The sequence below is a fragment of the Lupinus angustifolius genome, chromosome LG01, assembly GCF_001865875.1.
Source record: "Lupinus angustifolius cultivar Tanjil chromosome LG01, LupAngTanjil_v1.0, whole genome shotgun sequence".
Lineage (NCBI taxonomy): Eukaryota > Viridiplantae > Streptophyta > Magnoliopsida > Fabales > Fabaceae > Lupinus > Lupinus angustifolius.
This window is the reverse complement of record NC_032009.1, coordinates 26,099,865-26,118,586: the sequence shown is the minus strand read 5'-3', so window position 1 is coordinate 26,118,586 and position 18,722 is coordinate 26,099,865. Positions and strand designations below refer to the sequence as shown.

The following is an 18,722-nucleotide window of genomic DNA, read 5'->3' as shown; positions in this document are numbered from 1 at the left end:
AACTTGATGTAAGTGCACTTGGTAGAGTTGAGAATGCATGTTATGATGAGGTTCTTGCATGGTTATGTCGTGAATATTTCTTTTTTTTCTTGAGATGAAGAACATCAACTCAATTATGCATGGAACCATCAACATCTTTCTTTATGTATGGAACCATTAGCACCTTGAACCTCTTTCAATAAAAATGATGAAATCAGAATCAACTACAACATCAAGACCAAGCATCACAAAGAGAAGAAATGGCAAGAATTCTGCATTAAGCAAATTCTGCACTAAAAAGAGATGAAGTTGTAGAATGAAACACTGAATTCTAGAATTTGTTTGGATGAGATTTGGAGGAATATAATGGAGAATAATATATTTTTCTCTCTTGCAGCTTCTTGCATGTTGAAGACTTTGACATATCTTCAATAGCTTCTTGCGTGTTGAAAATGAGAACAATCAAAGAAGATGGAAGACATAAGCGAAATCAAATAATTATTACTCTGATACCATATTAAAATGGTAGGAGACATGTTTGAATCTTCTTGATGAAACAAGAAAGATGAAAAGGAGAATATTATTCATTGAATATTGAAATAGATTGAATGAATTGAATTGAATTCCAAAGTTACATTGAATCATCTATATAAAGGGAAGAAAACACTAACTACCATAACCAAATTAACTAACCGACTAACAAAAACTCAACTATTTTAACATTCTCCCGCAAGCTAGAATGTATCAAGCATTCCAAGTTTAAAATAATTGTGTTGAATACGATGATATACTCTAATAGCTCCTCTTGTTGGTGAGCGAATCTTCATCTCCCAGTCTTGAAATCTGAACGTGAAGCAATATTGACGCTTAACCACCATTGGTAGAAGCAATTTTATCCGATGCTTAACCATCTATTTGACAGAAGCAAACCAATCATAACGGATGAAAGAGAGAAAAGAGATGGACCTTAATCTTGATCCTTATATGTTGCTTCAATGAGGGGGGAAAATTATACACTATAATGTTGCGTGTTTAATGAGAGAGAGGTAAAGAAACTAAAGTAATAAAGAAATGAGAAATAATTGGGGGTAATAGATGAAATAATGTTATATACCTTCCATAATTTGATGATCGGCCATTGTGCATGGTTGGACAAACACTGTTGCATGGTATTCTTGTTTCTTGATGTTGTTCTTGGTCTTCCCTATCTTCTTCAAGTTGTTGGACTTTCCCTTCTTAACAAAGATAACAAGTTCTTGCAGTAGCATCATATTGCTTTGATCATATTAAAAAATATAACTATTATTTCGAGTAATAGAACTAAAGAACGTGTAGAGAAGATATCTTGGCTAGGGGGAGATATCTTGTATCATCATCTTTAGTTTCATCCATTCAGAAACAAATTACAATTGCAAAGAACTAATCTTTCCAGAAGCACAATCAATCTACATTGTAGCATTGTCAGTGGATGCAAATGGTGGAACATTCTTTGGACTTTCATTTGGAAGTTGACCATTATTTCCACTCGAAGAGACTGAAGATGAAAAGAAGCAACTGGAAGAACTTAAGGAAAAGTTTGAAGGTCTGTGCAAGGTGATAAAGGATGTATTGGGTGATAAGGTTGAATCTTGGAATTGAAGAATGATAAGCGGAAACAATCAATCAAAGAGAAATAATTAGCTCTAATACCATGTTATTGATTGTTGAAGTTTTTCATGAAATCATTCATGGAACCATAAGCGGAAGCTATCAAAAGATATTTATACTCTGATATCATGTTAAAATGTTTGGAGACATGCTTGAATATTCTTGATGAAACAAGAAAAATAAAAAGGAGAATATTATTCATTGAATATTGAAATAGATTGAATGAATTGAATTGATTTCCAAAGTTACATTGAATCATCTATATAAAGGGAAGAAAACACTAACTACCCTAATCAAATTAACTAACCGACTAACAAAAACTCAACTATTTTAACCATAGTTAAATTTCAATTTATTTTGCTAATTCTAATTTACTTTCAAATTTTATTATCATCCCAATTAATTATACTCTATTATCACATTTACTATATAAATCTAATTGCAATTAAAAAAGAAAAAAACAACAACATAAAGTTTCAAATTCAAAATTCAGTTTATCTCATCTATACTATATATAAAACCAAAACTTGAAATAACTTCCTTCATGGTGTAATTTTTATTTCCTATTTTGCCCTTCGCATTATTTAATTTTTACAAAAAAACTATATAATCCTAAGCAACCACTACCAATACATTAATTAATCACATATCTCACCTTAAATTAAACATTATCATAAACACAAAAATATATAATATAAAGTACACCGACAACAAATACATTCTAATTCAAAAAAATAAAATATATAAAAATTGAATATGTAGTATCACACAAAATTCGCAGGCAGGCACGAAGCTTGTACACATAGTAATAACAATTACTAAACTGATTGATATCTAAACATTAATGTTAAATTATGAAATTAATATATTTGACGATAATCTTACATATTATATTTCATACTATTTAAAAAAGAAACCCGTTTATTGTTGGTTTCATATTCATGCAGCTCTGGAGTAAAAACTGAATTTGCAACTACTACACCAAAACAACTTATTATATCATTGTTCGTGTTTTTGAATATATTTATCTAAAATTTAACAATACAATTTTTGAGTTCGAATTAATAAAATTAAGCTACTTAGAAATCGCCTTGATACATCATGACTTTTGAATTAACATACTAAAGTAAATTTAAGGTCGTGTTAACTTATTACAAGCTATGAAGTCTTGTTGGCAAATTGTCATGTTCTGCCATGACAACTATGAAGTCATGTTGGCAAAATTGTAAAAAATTGTCATATTGAGCCAACGATCAATTTGTTCCAAAGCGAACAGTAATTACAAGTTAAACCAAATATCCATAAAATGATAAAAATTATATTTGGTTGATATTAAAATCCACACATGTCACTATGGAGTATTTCATAATCAACAAAGGGATGATACTTATTGTGAGAATTGAGAAATATAAAAAAAGAATGAGTAATGTTATATTCTCCTATTAATCTTCCTACTCATGAGATATAAGCTAGTAATATATATTACTTTACAAATCAGATATATATCATTTTTTTTGTGAATATAAAGATTAGTAGGAAGATTTAATACGAGAATATACCATTTCTATGGAGAGAAAAATACAACACAGAGAAATAAGCGTTTTATGATATTGTTTTAAAAGAGGAAAGAAATAAAGGAAACAGGTATGAAATTAAGTGCAGAGATATTTTACAGTGAACGGCGTGCAGCTTTTACGCGTCTCTGTTTAGTAAAAAAATTAAGCAAATCTTTATCATCCTAATCTACTAATCTAATCCTCACCGGTTTCACGTCTTTCTTGTGTTCTCTCTCTTTTTTCGCTACTACCCTATCACTCTCTCACTTTTTTATATATTCTTTAATTCCATTTTCATAAACCACTAAACTCTTCTTAATTGATAGATACCATTCCTATAATAACGTGCCCCTTTCTCATTCCCATTCAACTTTTTTTCTTTCATTCTTTTCTTTGCATTGCATCGTTTTATGTGTAACAATGCAGAGATAAACGATTCATATTCTTTCTCTGATCTACTTCTTAACGAATAATCACAGCTACGGTACACTCAATAATTCAGATCTTTTTTACACCGTTCACTTCACTTTCGTTTCTTTATTATCATGCTTCAAATTAGCTGTTTCGTTGCTATCAATTGAAACGTTTTTGGTTTACTTTTTTTAATATTAAACGTCGTCGTTTTTGTACTAACCATGCAGGTTTTCTATACTGTGAAATTTTTTGACCGCGTTTTCTTCAGTTGTATATAGATATATGATATCATTTTTGATTTTGCGTTGAATATGTCTTTTCTTTTCTTCGTGATTTCGCATTCCGCAATTTCGCATTCCGCAATTTCAGACTCTGTTTTTTAATTTGATGAAATAATTGTAAAATTTCTGATCCGTTTTTTTAGCTTCATGTGATTTACCTAGAATAGAATATATTGGATCTCGTTCTTTTATTTAATGGTTTCGTGATATGAGAAATAGTTTTCTTTTTTTTTTGTTGAATTTGTGTTTCCTCTTTCATCTGTATAATGTATATTAAGGAAAATGAGAGAATTGAAATTAATCACTTGTGTATATATGTGCCTAATCCTTCAAATTTTATCTGATTGGAAGATACTAATCAAACAATTGAAACGCATGTTTAATTTTGTTGTTTGGTTCATGACCAGGTTTAAACTATCTGTGAACTCTTGAACCTGAAAACATGGCTCCGGCAAGATATTCTAGGATAGACAACAATAGACGACCCCCGACGAGTTATTTTTCGACTGTGACTATTGTTGCGTTTGTGGCTCTATGCTTGGTTGGGGTTTGGATGATGACATCATCCTCAGTAGTAGTTCCTGTAAATGAAGATGTAGCTCAGGAGACAAATAAGAATGAGGTGAAACAATCAGTGACTGAGACGATGAGTAATAGCAATGCTCGGCAGTTTGAAGATAATCGCGGCGATCTGGCTGGGGACAACCCTGTGGCGTCGGATAATCAGGAAGGGAAATCAGAGGAAAAGAATGAAGTGGAGACTTCTGAAAATACTAAGGCAGGTGATGGAGATAAGAAAACAGATTCAGATGAAAACGGGAATAAATCTGATTCAGATGAAACTGAAACGAAATCGGATGACTTAAGTAAAACAACAGAAGAGAAGGTGGAACAAAGTGGTGACAAAGAGTCTGACGAAACCTCTAAATCTAATGAGAAGAAAACAGATGATATTGCTTCTGGGGCTCAGTCAGATATTTTCAATGAAAGTACTACTCAAAATGGGTCCTTTTCAACTCAGGCAACAGAGTCAGAAAAAGAAAAGGAGTCTCAAGGTCAAGGATCCTCGAAGCAATCTTCCGTGCACAATTGGAAACTTTGCAATGTCACTGCTGGCCCTGACTACATCCCATGCCTTGACAACTTGAAAGCAATCAAGCATCTAAAGACTACTAAACACTATGAACATCGAGAAAGGCATTGTCCCGAAGAACCTCCTACCTGCCTAGTCGCTCTTCCTGAAGGATATAGACAACCAATTGAATGGCCCAAAAGCAGAGAGAAGGTAGAAATTAACTCAGATGCTTGTCATTTATCATTCATGGTTTGAAAGTTTATGCTTACACAAAATTCTATACTGCTTCATGCAGATATGGTATTCCAATGTCCCACATACTAAACTTGCTGAATATAAGGGGCACCAGAATTGGGTAAAAGTTACAGGAGAGTACCTTACTTTTCCTGGTGGTGGAACCCAATTCAAGCATGGGGCACTTCATTACATTGACTTTATACAACAGGTAAAATATATGTTCATTTCGTGTCGTGGTTGACTTTTATTTATTTCTTTTAGTGTTAATTTATCAGATATGTTCATCTGGTTAACCTTTTGCTTCATGTTCCATGAACCCATACTACATGGTCTGTGGCAAACTGGATCTGCCAGTCTTTTTTTATTCCCACTTGAGCTAATTTATCATCCAATAATCTCATATGCCATCTTCTTTTCGTAAATGTATTGATCTCTACATCTAAATGGAGTTTAGCTTTATAAGAAATAAAGCAAAGTTCAGGACATTATTGTTATATATGCTACACACTTCAAAACAACTTGCTTGTGTTCACTTGTTTATGATTTATGTAGATTTCACAACAAGTTTTTAGAAAAATTTATCATGCATCTTAAAAGGAAACACCATGTCGAAATTACAGCTTTGAGAAATCTGTTATTTAAAAAATGGAAAGTAAAATGTTTTGTTGTCCTCTGACACTAGGGTGCACAGGTAAAAAGGCATTTGGTGCCCTTCATTAAATTAATATAATCACTAAAGAAGTGTTGACCGTGTTTTAGATTTGCAAGATTTTTAATTTTTCCAATTCTTCATGTATCAGTTTATATTTTTAATAGTTTAAGGCGTGGTTAACAACCCCCTCCTCTGAATAAAGTCCTACGACAGCAAGCCAATATTTTAAAGGACAAATTTATTGTTCACTTAAGAATTAAGAGAGGCTATGCTTTAGTAACTGGTGTGAAACTGAGTTGTCCAACAGTTCACTCTAATATGATATCTGGAACAAAGATAACTTTTGGTGCTATCTTGACATGATTATTTAAATGATTTTGGTTCTTTTTACCGTCTAAGGAAAATCTAAATAGATTATAGATATGAACTTCACATTTGGTGTACATTTGGAGACTAGCAAATAGGGAACGGCAAACAGAAGTGGCATTCCTACTATGGCACTTGAAGTTCTATGTTGCATTTCTTTGCCAATATTAGAAATGGTGCTACTAGGATGGTAAAGATGACATGCAACATAGTCTAACCAGATATTGCATGGTGCTAGTTGTATATTAGGAGACAACCAGAATATATCAAACACAGAAGTATTAGCATCATTTGAACTTTTAGAGATAATTTCTTTAGCAAGAGTAGTTTACATAATGATGAATTTTTTTTATGCTTTCATCCTAGAATTGCTTCCGTGGATATATACTGTGTTTTCTTGACGCTGTTGAGCATTTTACATAATATAAGGGTCTATGATAATGCAGTCGGTACCTGAAATTGCTTGGGGCAATCGCTCGCGTGTGATACTAGATGTTGGATGTGGGGTTGCCAGCTTTGGTGGCTTTCTCTTTGACAGAGACACACTTACAATGTCATTGGCACCAAAAGACGAGCATGAAGCTCAGGTACAGTTTGCACTTGAAAGGGGAATTCCTGCTCTATCTGCTGTGATGGGCACACAGAGGCTTCCCTACCCTGGGGGAGTATTTGATGTAGTCCATTGTGCTCGTTGTAGAGTTCCATGGCATATAGAAGGTATTTAAATGACAACCTTTTGTGTATAATTTTTGTACTTCATTTGGGCATTTAATAGATTGTAACTTCTGAACGACTTCCTTATATAGATAGATAGATAGATAGTAATTAAGTAATGACACAAAAGGGATGGAAATGCAACTGCCTTATATTTTTTTAGAAGCTTACTGTTTGTATGACTGTAGGTGGTAAACTTCTTCTGGAGCTGAATAGACTATTGAGACCTGGTGGTTTCTTTGTGTGGTCTGCTACTCCTGTTTATCAGAAGCTGCCTGAAGATGTTGAAATATGGAATGGTAGATGATAACTACACTATCATATGCCTCTTTTAAGCATTTTAATGTAGGTATTTTAATTTTGACATTTTATGAATTTATTTGCAGAAATGAAGGCACTAACAAAAGCAATGTGTTGGGAAGTTGTGTCCATCACCAGGGATGAACTTAATGGAGTTGGTGTAGCTGTATACAAGAAGCCAACTTCTAATGAGTGCTATGAGAACCGTTCTGAGAATGAGCCTCCATTATGTCCAGGCTCTGATGATCCTAATGCAGCATGGTATTTCTTCCTTAACTGTGGCATAAGTACCTTTTTATTTTATCTTATCTTAGTCACTATATTACTATTAAATTTATAATTTAAATCCAAACAGAAAAAAAGAAGTTTCTGGCTCATTTAATTGTTGATGTTCATCTTTGAACGGAATAACATGATAAAATTTCTTTTGTAACACAGCTGGATATTTCTTTTTCTTATTTCATTTTCCCCCAAAGGAACGCGTGTACAAAGTACAAACTATGAAGCATAGAAACAACAACAAACCAAGCCTAGTATGGCCCCTTTTGATACAGTTGGAGGAATGTTAAATATTTCTGCTACCATTGAACAGTGTTTTGTTACAGTTTATCTGCGCATCAAGAAAGCTGTATTATAGGATAACACTGATATTCTCATATCCTATACTACTTTTCCTGCATTGGAATTGATCTCCCTATTATCCACGCATGTTTGGATCCTCTGTCCAAGCATTAATTTGTCGTAGTTACATTTTGCACCCAAAATGGGTGTAGAAGATTTGTCTTTCTATAGCAAATGGTTGCTTTCTAATCTTTCTGGTGGCAGGAGTATTAGATTGCAAGCTTGCATGCACCAAGTGCCAGAGAGAACAATTCAACGTGGGTCACAATGGCCAGAGCAGTGGCCAGCAAGACTGACCAAGACACCTTATTGGTTGAACAGTACTGAAGTTGGAGTGTATGGAAAGCCTACCCCTGAAGATTTTACTGCTGATTATGAACACTGGAAACATGTAGTGTCTAAATATCAAGATGGAATGGGAATTCAATGGTCAAATGTGCGTAATGTCATGGATATGAGATCAGTCTATGGAGGGTGAGCATAATTCACTGTCTCAAATTTTAAATTATATTAACCTACATCACCACCTGTGTTTGACATCCTTTTGTTTTTTTTTTTGGGTTCAAGATTTGCTGCAGCTTTGAAGGATATGAAAATTTGGGTCATGAATGTGGTTCCATTAGATTCCCCGGACACTCTACCGATTATTTATGAACGAGGTCTTTTTGGCATATATCATAACTGGTGTGAATCATTTAGCACCTATCCCAGGTCCTATGATCTTCTCCATGCAGATTATCTGTTTTCAACGCTTAATAACAGGTGCTGCTAATAACCACTTAGTGTCTTATTCATCTCCATAATCCTGGTTATCTGATTACTAATAATCCATATGCTTGTCTCATTTTGCTCATGTTTATTGCTCAAACAGGTGCAATTTCAAAGCTTTAGTGGCCGAGGTTGACCGGATTCTCAGGCCCAGGGGAATGTTTATTGTCCGGGACACTGCTGAGACCATTAACAAGCTTGAGAGCTTTGTGAAGTCTATGCAGTGGGAGGTCCGAATGTCTTCTTCTGAAGATGATGAGGGAATTTTGTCTGTCCAAAAGTCCATGTGGAGGCCTAAAGAGTTGGAGACACTCGAGTATTCTATTGGTATACCAAAATAGTTAGATGAGTTCTGGTGGGTTTGGAGTGCTCTAAAATTCTTGTGTAACTGTTCTTCCATCATTATTTATGTATCAAATTAGTTAGGCATTATTTGTATTCGCCTTTTTTCTACTCACAGCTAATTTTGATCCCCTCTATTTAGAGGTTGGTGTCTTTTGCTGTGAAACATGGTTCTGATAGTTAAGGAAATATGTTACATTCTTGCAAATGAACGGAAATCGTATGTACCAGAATCTGTTCATGTCAATTAAGATTTTGATCTCATTCTTAACCTTGAAATTAACTTCATTACTCTTCAAAAAACATTGCTCACACTACCATTTATATATCTCACCTTTTAAATTGAATACATAATAAAAACGTTCACTTAAAAAAATAAATTTAACTAAAACTAAGCGTATCAATTTAAATAATTGATTTGTTGAGATATTTCTTTTAATTTTTACTTTAATTATTAACAAAAACCCATAATTACTATTTAATAAATCTATATGTCTATAATATCTTATACATTAATGTTAATTAGTTAATATTTAATTATTAGTAATTACCATTAATAGTCTATCTTCTATGCTTACCATTTATGTATCTCGCCTTCAATTTAAATATATATTTTTAACTAAAACTAAGCATATCATTTTAAATAATTGATTAATGAGATATTTATTTAATTTTTACATTAATTATTAACAACATAATCTATTTTTACTATTTAATAAATCTATATATCTATAATATCGTATATATTAATGTTAATTGGTTAATATTTAATTATCAGCAATTAATATTAATAATATATCTTCTATACTTACTATTATAGATGACAAAATGGGTTGGGCCCGCCTGTATAGTCAACAATTTTTTGCAGACAGGTATGCAAATTTTGCTCATTTGTTTGTTGCCCACCAAGCCTCCGGGTATTTTTATTGGGCGTTGCGGGCAACCTGTGACATATTGCAGGAAAGAATAAAAAATCCAAAAAAGTTATAATGTAATGTGATTTAATGTATCAAATTATGATGTTATATGATTTGGTTAACTTTATATAAAAATCAAAGTTTTTTTAAAATTTTGTGCTTTTTGTCTACTTCATTTAATTTGTTTTTATTTTTTTATATTATTTTTATTTTTAAATTATACATCAATATCCGCGGGTTGCCCACATGCCTGTTAGTTCGTCTTAAAATGAGTATGATATGCCATTTTCTCCACTAAGACAATACATGTATGTCTGTGCTCACTTAAAATTTTGCATGTATTTGTGGGCACGAGAGAAATGAGTAGGGTAAAACGAGCTAACTGGCATACGAGCGGCCCTCAAATATTGATGTATAATTTAGAAATAAAAAGAAATTAAATAAAGTAGACAAAAAGTACAAAATTAAAAAGACTTTGATATTTTATATAAAGTTGACAAAATTATATTACATCGTAATATTTTTTGAGACATTACATCATAACTTATTTGAATTTTTCTTTTTCCCTACATTATGCTCGTGGGCCGTCCACAACACCCAATAGAAATGTCTATGGGCTTAGCAAACAAATGGGTCGAACAAAATAGGAAAATGAACAAAATTTGCGTGCTTTGCCCGCAAAAAAATCACGAGCAATGCAGGTAGGCCCGCAAAAAATCACGAGCAATGCACAAGCAATCACGAAAAAAGTTTACGTGCTTTTGCCATCTATACTTACTATTAATAAAGAAAATTGCAACTTAGAAAACTTAATAACTTATCTGACCCGTACTAATAATTTATATCATATATTATTATATCTTTAAAATTAATTATATTATTATCATCCAATAAAAAAATTATTCAAATGTAGCACCATCTTATGTGTGATGAATTAACCTATTTTGAGATAGGGATATAATCCATGATAAATGACCTTAAGTCATATATATTATCTTTTTCCATGGGCACAAACAATGTGTTACATTGCACATTGCAATAGTAATTGCAACAACAATATTAGGTCTTGAGACTCTACACCATAACATTGCTGATTGCAATTTTGAGAATTTTCACAATAGCATGATCCCAATATTGTAGTTTTAGAAGTCTTTGTAACAATATTGTAAACATTTACGTGCAACCATAACTGCATTAAGCATAACACAATGCAACCATGATATAAAACAGTAAGCACAAACAAAAGACTCTTAAGTCAATTTTGTTAGACATGTATATATAGAAACCTTACATTAGACTTTTATAAGCATATAACAACCATCGTTTAAAATTTCAGTATTTCGAAACTAAAATGAAAGCACCCAAATTAACATAAAATTTGGTCTTACTCATACCAATGCCCCATTGAATCAATTTGTTCTTGTGGCTGTAACTGTTTCTGAATCGAATTTGGTGAGAATGATAGTGAAAATGACTGATCCGTGGCCACATAGGGATATTGAGAAATGAGATTTGCTGAGGAATATACACTATTTAGTGATTGATTATTTTCATCTTGGTTATGATATTGATGTTGTTGTACCCTTTGTTCAGAATGTTGTTGCTTTGGAACATTAAGTTTCTCTCCTTCTATATCTCTATATTTTAGAAGGTAGTTTTTTAATGGTTCCACATAATCATCAAAACCTAAGGTTGTGATGGACCATATAATATCATCGCCATTGATCGTTTTTCTCTTCTCTCTTTGACATTTATCAGATGCTTCAACTGTTACAAAACTGATAAACTCTGATACACATTCTTGAACTGTCTCTTTTGCCTCCTTTGAGATTTTCCCATTGGCTGGAATCATTTTTTTCATGATTCTACCAACATTTGCTATAGGGAGAAAACGATCTTGTTCCTTATTGCTAGTGTGGTTGTTGTTATTGTCGTTGTTTGTTTTTAAGCATGGACTTTTAGGGCTTCCAGTGTTGAAACCATTTGGCAAACTAATATGGTTCTTATGATCATCTTCCATAGTTATTTGGGGTAGTGTATAAGGTTTTATGATATTAATGTTACATTACATTATTGTATTGAAATAAATTGAAAGAAGGGCATAAACATAGGCACTTCAGCAGGATTTTGACAAGTGAAAAATTGAAGAAGAAAATAAATAAAAAGGGTATGATTGATTTGCACCAATGAAATCCCCCAGACTCGCTCTACATGTGGAGTAGTGCATCATGTAACTGACACGACTTAATCCAACTTAAAACAACACTATTATTGACACAACTAATGTTTTGTTCAATAGTGAATCGAATATAATTAAAAAATACTCTTTTGAATTTGGGCCCCTTTTTTTTTACTTTTCTTCCAAGTTGTTTACATGTTTGTGAACAAATTAAATAAAGACACTATCTATCACTAATGTAAAAGATTTGTTAGTTAACTTATGTATTGTGTTAGCTATCGTTGTCAATGTCCATGAAAAAGAGGCTTGTCTCCTTTACCATCCTCTTGAAGGGGGAACATTAGGTGGGATGTCCCACCTTTCCATAACTCGCAGAACCGATTTCTAACTGAAAATCTGATTGTGACAACTCCAGCTGTTGCAACAAGATGTTCAATCTCTATCTTGTGGAAGGTTTTGTAGGGAACATCTTTATAGAGCCTCTCCTCATGACTCCTATTATCCCCTTTTTCTTTGTTTAGAGCTTAGACTTTTGGGAGTTCTTTGCCTGAGCTTCTACTCCGCTTAAGAATTCTATTTGAAGTGTAAATGTTATTTTTAATTGACAAATAAAATATATGTATTGACACAACAGAAATCAAACTTTATTACTATAATATAAAGTTTGTGTACACAACATTATATTGTTTTATTGAAGCACGGTTTATTAGTACAGATCTGGAAATTTCTTTATCTTCTCCTATAATACATTATTCTAGTGTGTACACAAGAAAGTTATAGAAGCTACTTTGGTGGGTACACACTTGACCAATGATTAAGGAATGGAACCACTAATTGGATGGGTTGGAAGACGCAATCCACTTGAGGAAACTTTCAAGTGTAGTTTCATCAACCCTATGATGTGTTTGTGTGTAGTTCAACAAATCTGACCATATGAAATCAGGGTACTTCCTTGGTGCATCTTTGCCATACAGAGATTCTGGGGGTTTCACAATATTGTCTTTTCTTGGGTTCACAAAGCAAGAAAGTGACATCCTCTCCTTCTCCTTGTTAATCAGTGACCTATGCATGCAACTCTTGTATATCCCATTAGTGAATGCCTAAAACAACCAAACAAAGTATTATCCATTTTGGTTATACAAAAATGAAATCATGCATTATTTAATTAATTAGATGGCTATATTATCTCACAATTAGCCTTAATTGACTAAGGGTAATATCTATCTATATATATATTGATACTGTAAAAATTTATACACAATTAGTATATTATTTATCATTTATTTGTATTAATTTTTTAAAAGAATCAATAATGAATGAAAATGAGTAATAATGATGCATATCAAACTCGGACAAAGATCACATGTCCAAAATGGTGTCTCATTCCTTATATCGGACAAATCAGATATTGTCACATGAATAAAAGAAACAATTAGTACATTATTTATCATTTATTTGTATTAATTTTTTAAAAGAATCAATGATGAATGAAAATGAGTGATGAATGATGCAACAACAATATATCAAACTAGGAAAAAGATCACATGTCCAAAATGATGTCTCATTCCTTATCCATTGCTACATGAATAAAAGAAAAATTTTAAAAACAAAAAAAAATAATAAAAAATAACATTTTGATTAACCCAAGACAAAGAGTAAAATACTATTTAAAATAAGTAATGTTGTCCATATATCAAACTCATAAAATGTCAATGCATAATTTTTTTTCTTATATATATATAATTGTAAGTGAAGATACAACATTCTGTTTTTCACACAATGTCTTTGAATCCATAATACTCCATACTATAGTGATGTTGCACCCAATTAAAAGGGAAAAAAATGAGTGAGTAATGTACTTACCATGAAAGTGTCACCCAAGTTGATGACAAAAGCATCAGGTCTAGGGCGAACAGGTAGCCATTTGCCATCAACAAGAACTTCAAGACCACCAACTTGGTCTTGATGAAGAAGAGTTAATGAGGTTGGATCAGTGTGTGGACCATTTCCAAGAGTCAGGTTATTTTCTTTGCAAGGTGGATAAGAGTTTAGCCTCATTGTTTGTTGACCATCTAGGAAATAATTCTGATAATGCAAACGATCCACACCCAAGCTTATGGCCAAAAGCTCCGTAATCATAAGACATAACTGCTTCAATGCTTTACAGAATGTTTGAAACACTGACCTGTGTATTTCCAATTTTTTAATAATAAAATGGATTTAAAATAGAAAATAAAGTTTTCTTATATAAAAAAAGAATAATCCACGAGATAATTTGACATTTTAATAACATAATTGTTATGTTCAAGAGTTTTAAATTTATACACCCTTAATATGATTATAAAGTTTTAAATATTCATTCATTATATTATTTATTATTCATATATTCATTCATTATATTATTTATTATTCATGTAATAATATGATAAAAATGTAAAAAATTCTTAGACTACTAATACATATATTATTTTGTCTATATTTAATAGATTAGAAGACAACATTAATTTTGTAAAAATAAAAATTGTGGTTCCCAAGATTGTTTAATTTACAAATTATAAATGATCGTATTTTAATTTATATTTAAAATAAGTGACACGTGTTGTGTCTAAAGGAAAGAAAATTGTTAGAATTAATGTGGTTAACATATTATAACTTAACTAATAATAGTTTAACAATTAAAAAAAAATAAAAAGTATAAACTTTTAGAATATTAAAGAAAGATTACTGTTCTGCAATGCTCAATGAACATGTGTATATATTTTTCAAAGAATGGATGACTTAAATAATTATAAAAATATCCGTACCAACCCATTGAACTTAAATTTATTTAGAAATTAATTATTTTTTAAAGAATTGGTATTTTTATAATTAAAATATAATAATTACCAATAAATTAATTAGTTCCAAAAAATCATTATATAAAGCACATTTGTGAAAGTCGTTTGGTAATAGCCAATTCAACAAGTCTTAATATCAGTATGGTACAACAACTATACCAATCATATCACTCAAAACTAATTAAATTGATCAAAATTGATCGACCGGTTTTTAATCAATTTACCAATTGTACTGGTCTTAGTTATTGATTACATTTTTAATAAAAATTACTTAATTTTACCAAAAATTTTAATGCAAGCATTAAGTCTACAACTAATATATTTGTTTATACGTTTAATCTAAAGGTATTTGAGGTTAACTCTCCTAGTGGACATTATTTTTATCCACAAGAGTCGGACTCAAAACTTTGCTTAAGGGGAATCAAACATGTACCACTTGGACCAACATCCGTTGATTCTCTAATTCATTTTGAAAGTATAAAATAGTTATTGAGCTAATTTATTTCATTTTTATCAAAGTGAATTTTCTTTTTTTCAAGATTATTCATGTGATGCCTATGTTACGAAAAATATAAAATATTAACACATTTTTAATGAAACATTTCCTTTGAATAATCATTAAATAAAAAATAAATAAGAGATTGAATTATTTAAAAATAAGAGAAAATATATTTTTGTCCTCTGAATTTTTGCATGTATAAACTTGTTCTTGAAAATTAAAAACTTTAAAATTTTCTCTCAAAATATCTAATGTGTATTAAATTAGTCATTTTTAATATTTTTTATGCCTCCTAAGAGAGACATTTTTGACTCACATTTATAATATTTTAATACTTTAGAATTTAATTTTTAAAAAAAATATTACATATCATATATGACTTAATTGATAATTTAACAATTAAAAAACCAAAATTAATTCCTAGAATCTTTTTGAAAACAACATTCATGATTAATCCATAGATGATTTATCCTATACTCATGAAATCAATTCAACAAGGAGCTTACCCAGCATGTTGAAATTCTTCTCCTAATTTAGACTTGAAGTAGTCAACAACTTCTGACTCTGATTCTTCATCATGACTGTATTTGAAGGTAAATGTCTCTTTCCATGGCAACTTGGTAGAGTACTTTTCAGCATGAGCACCTGAATAGCCCTCAAGTGTACCAGGTATATTCCTAGCAAGTTCCTTCTTGCTCAAAGGAAGACTAAAAATGTGGTTCATTTCTTCATAAACCTTAGTAATGAGACTTTGATCCACACCATGGTTGATAACTTGAAAGAAACCATGCTTCATGCATGCATTTCTCACAAGCTCAGCAGCATTAGCAATAGCAGCCTCATCACCCTTCAGCAAGACCCCTATGTCTATGAGAGGTTCATTGAGTTCTTCTTGAGAGGTGGCAACTAAATCTTTAGTGGGCCAATAATACTCTTTGGGAATGTGTGCTAGCTCTTGCAACACATGTTTGTCAAAAATGATGGCACCATTTTCATCTTTTAGGTCTTTTGGTGGAGGGGAGTGCAAAAGAGTGGTAGTACCAGATTCCATTAGAAATGTAGGAGAGACAGATAACAAATCAAAATGATATTGCTTGGTAGTAGCACAAGTACAGAGGAGTATATATAAACCAAATTGTATAACAAATGGAAAACTTTCCCTTTGATAAAAAATAGAGAAAAGTAAAAATATAAAATACAATTGATGTGATGCCATTTATTCTTTGCTAAAAATGGAAAGTTGTTGCAGCTACTCTTTTCTAAATTTTGGTTGCACGTATCTAATCATTAAATATTTTATTACTAGTTAAATTAATATTATTTAATTTAAGAAAGGTTAATGGATACCGATATATATGAAAATTATTTTGTGAATATAAAAGGTATTTGTTGTGGCCTGATTTTTAATTAATATTGGCTTCACCACTTAAGACGAGTGAATAATGTAAATTATACCGTAGTTATTAAATTAGAATTCCAAGTTTCGGAGTCCATCATAAACAAGAAAATATATTAACGTCTTGTCCATATTAAATTAATATATTCCCTAGAAATATATATTTGTAATTTAAGTGTCTGACAAAAGATTATCATACTTCTATATATTCTTAGGTGAAATTGGGAAATCAAAATTATGTAGTTTTCAATTGAATTTTTTTAGAAAATTAATTAATGGATTGATTTTATTTTTATTAATTGAGGTAAAAGATAAGATACAAATCAAATACCCCACTCTTTAGATGACAGAAGCAATATTGTATGACTATTACTCCAAGCGGAGTGAAAGGAAATAAACTATTGTAATTTGCTCTTGCAATCTTCATTTTAATTTAATATAAACATTTGATAATATTTATTTTTTATTGAATGAATTATTTTAATTAATTAATAATTAATATAAATGAGATAAAATTGGTTGTGAACTACTTTTCCACTTTTGATAGATGGAATAGAGTAATAATAATTACCACTACTTATCAACCCAGTAAATAAAATATAACATCAACTATTACCTTACTATTAAATAATTGGACTTGTCCTGCTCATTCAGTTTTGGAAACCCATCACAGATATTTGTTGGCCTGCTACATGTAGGTCATCGGATATTAAGAATTCGTAAATGTTAAAAATAATTGCGAAAACTTATACAATAACATTTCTCTTTCCTATAATCTTATATGTTATTTTAGACAATTAAAATGAGAAAATAAAAAACTAAAAAGTATAATTTAAATACAATTTAAATTGTCAATAAAAACATAATTTCTTTTCTTTACAAACAAAAGTTACTACTTCAAAATCACGATGAATATTTATTTAATAAGAATTGTTAATCAACATAACATTCCATCGCAGTTATAAATTAATAATATAACATGAAGTTTAAAATCTATGCACTGACAGTGTAAAGTTTTTTACACTGTCAGCACATCATCCACCATTGATTTGTTAACCACTACTGACTCTCAAACAAAAGTAATACAAATCAATGGTGGATGATGTGCTGACAGTGTAAAAAACACTTACACTGTAAGTGTATACGTATTAAATCCTATAACATGACCATTTAACAACATAGCATCACATAAAAAAATTTATTTAACAAAAAATGTTTATTCAATATAACATTACAACACCACCATTTTGTATTACAAACATAATATCCCTGCGTAACAATATAATATAACATTTGTGAATAAACACCGTAACCTAATACTTATATTAATATATATATATATATGATTGTGGGTTTGTGTATCTCATTACTCAAATACGTTCAAAAGTGAGTTTTAAAATCCGCGGTCTTGATTACATACGACTCAAAAAACATGGACTCGTCTTATTGTGAGTATTACAAATAGATACTCATGAGTCCGTAAACCAATTGATATCCCTAACGCTATCCGAATACACCCCACTCGTTCACTTTTGGATCAAGACCCATCCCAAACCTATATAGATATTCTTTGGGTTTGCTACCCGCAAGTCCTTAGAGTGATGACAATACTAGGCATGTTGGGAAGGAATGTACCACAGGTACAAACAATTATACCAATAATACACTTGTTCCCCACTAACTCTCCAAGTAAGCCGTCACATAGATTTTTATTAGAGGTGATAAAATTATCCACAATTCATAATTTCTCATAATTAAAGAAAAACAAATCCATAAAAATCCATTATTTGGGCTATTGGGTATAAATTAATATAATTCAATAAATAATTTTAGTAATTGATATTTTTGAATTCATCTATTATATTCAATAAATATATATAAAATTTCTATTTGGATGAATATTTAATTAATCCAAAAAACTAAAAATTTAAATGGTATTATT

General features: G+C 31.0%; 3 protein-coding genes across 3 annotated transcripts; 1 reads left to right on the top strand and 2 right to left on the bottom strand.

The window, feature by feature from the left end:
• LOC109358805 (probable methyltransferase PMT26) lies at nucleotides 3,450-9,190 on the top strand. Its single transcript, XM_019603262.1, has 9 exons — nucleotides 3,450-3,666; nucleotides 4,285-5,162; nucleotides 5,248-5,397; nucleotides 6,654-6,924; nucleotides 7,110-7,220; nucleotides 7,308-7,482; nucleotides 8,047-8,316; nucleotides 8,410-8,604; nucleotides 8,714-9,190. Exons 2-9 carry the CDS (start codon nucleotides 4,320-4,322, stop codon nucleotides 8,949-8,951), a joined length of 2,253 nt encoding a protein of 750 aa, XP_019458807.1. The 5' UTR covers nucleotides 3,450-3,666; nucleotides 4,285-4,319; the 3' UTR covers nucleotides 8,952-9,190.
• Nucleotides 11,135-11,981, bottom strand: LOC109358816 (nuclear transcription factor Y subunit B-7-like). The gene has a single exon (XM_019603274.1). The coding sequence runs from the start codon at nucleotides 11,887-11,889 to the stop codon at nucleotides 11,254-11,256; it is 636 nt and encodes a 211-aa protein (XP_019458819.1). The 5' UTR covers nucleotides 11,890-11,981; the 3' UTR covers nucleotides 11,135-11,253.
• LOC109358790 (gibberellin 20 oxidase 2-like) lies at nucleotides 12,439-16,463 on the bottom strand. The gene is made up of 3 exons (XM_019603236.1): nucleotides 15,891-16,463; nucleotides 13,912-14,233; nucleotides 12,439-13,148 (listed from the first exon to the last, which is right to left on the bottom strand). Exons 1-3 carry the CDS (start codon nucleotides 16,433-16,435, stop codon nucleotides 12,879-12,881), a joined length of 1,137 nt encoding a protein of 378 aa, XP_019458781.1. The 5' UTR covers nucleotides 16,436-16,463; the 3' UTR covers nucleotides 12,439-12,878.

Coding starts and splice junctions, on each gene's coding strand:
- LOC109358790 (XM_019603236.1), bottom strand. CDS start 16,435: ATGGAATCTGGTACTACCACTCTTTTGCACTCCCCTCCACCAAAAGAC. Junction 14,234..15,890: donor GAAGAATTTCAACATGCTGG/GTAAGCTCCTTG, acceptor GGAAATACACAG/GTCAGTGTTTCAAACATTCT. Junction 13,149..13,911: donor ACTTGGGTGACACTTTCATG/GTAAGTACATTA, acceptor TGGTTGTTTTAG/GCATTCACTAATGGGATATA.
- LOC109358816 (XM_019603274.1), bottom strand. CDS start 11,889: ATGGAAGATGATCATAAGAACCATATTAGTTTGCCAAATGGTTTCAAC.
- LOC109358805 (XM_019603262.1), top strand. CDS start 4,320: ATGGCTCCGGCAAGATATTCTAGGATAGACAACAATAGACGACCCCCG. Junction 5,163..5,247: donor GGCCCAAAAGCAGAGAGAAG/GTAGAAATTAAC, acceptor TGCTTCATGCAG/ATATGGTATTCCAATGTCCC. Junction 5,398..6,653: donor ACATTGACTTTATACAACAG/GTAAAATATATG, acceptor ATGATAATGCAG/TCGGTACCTGAAATTGCTTG.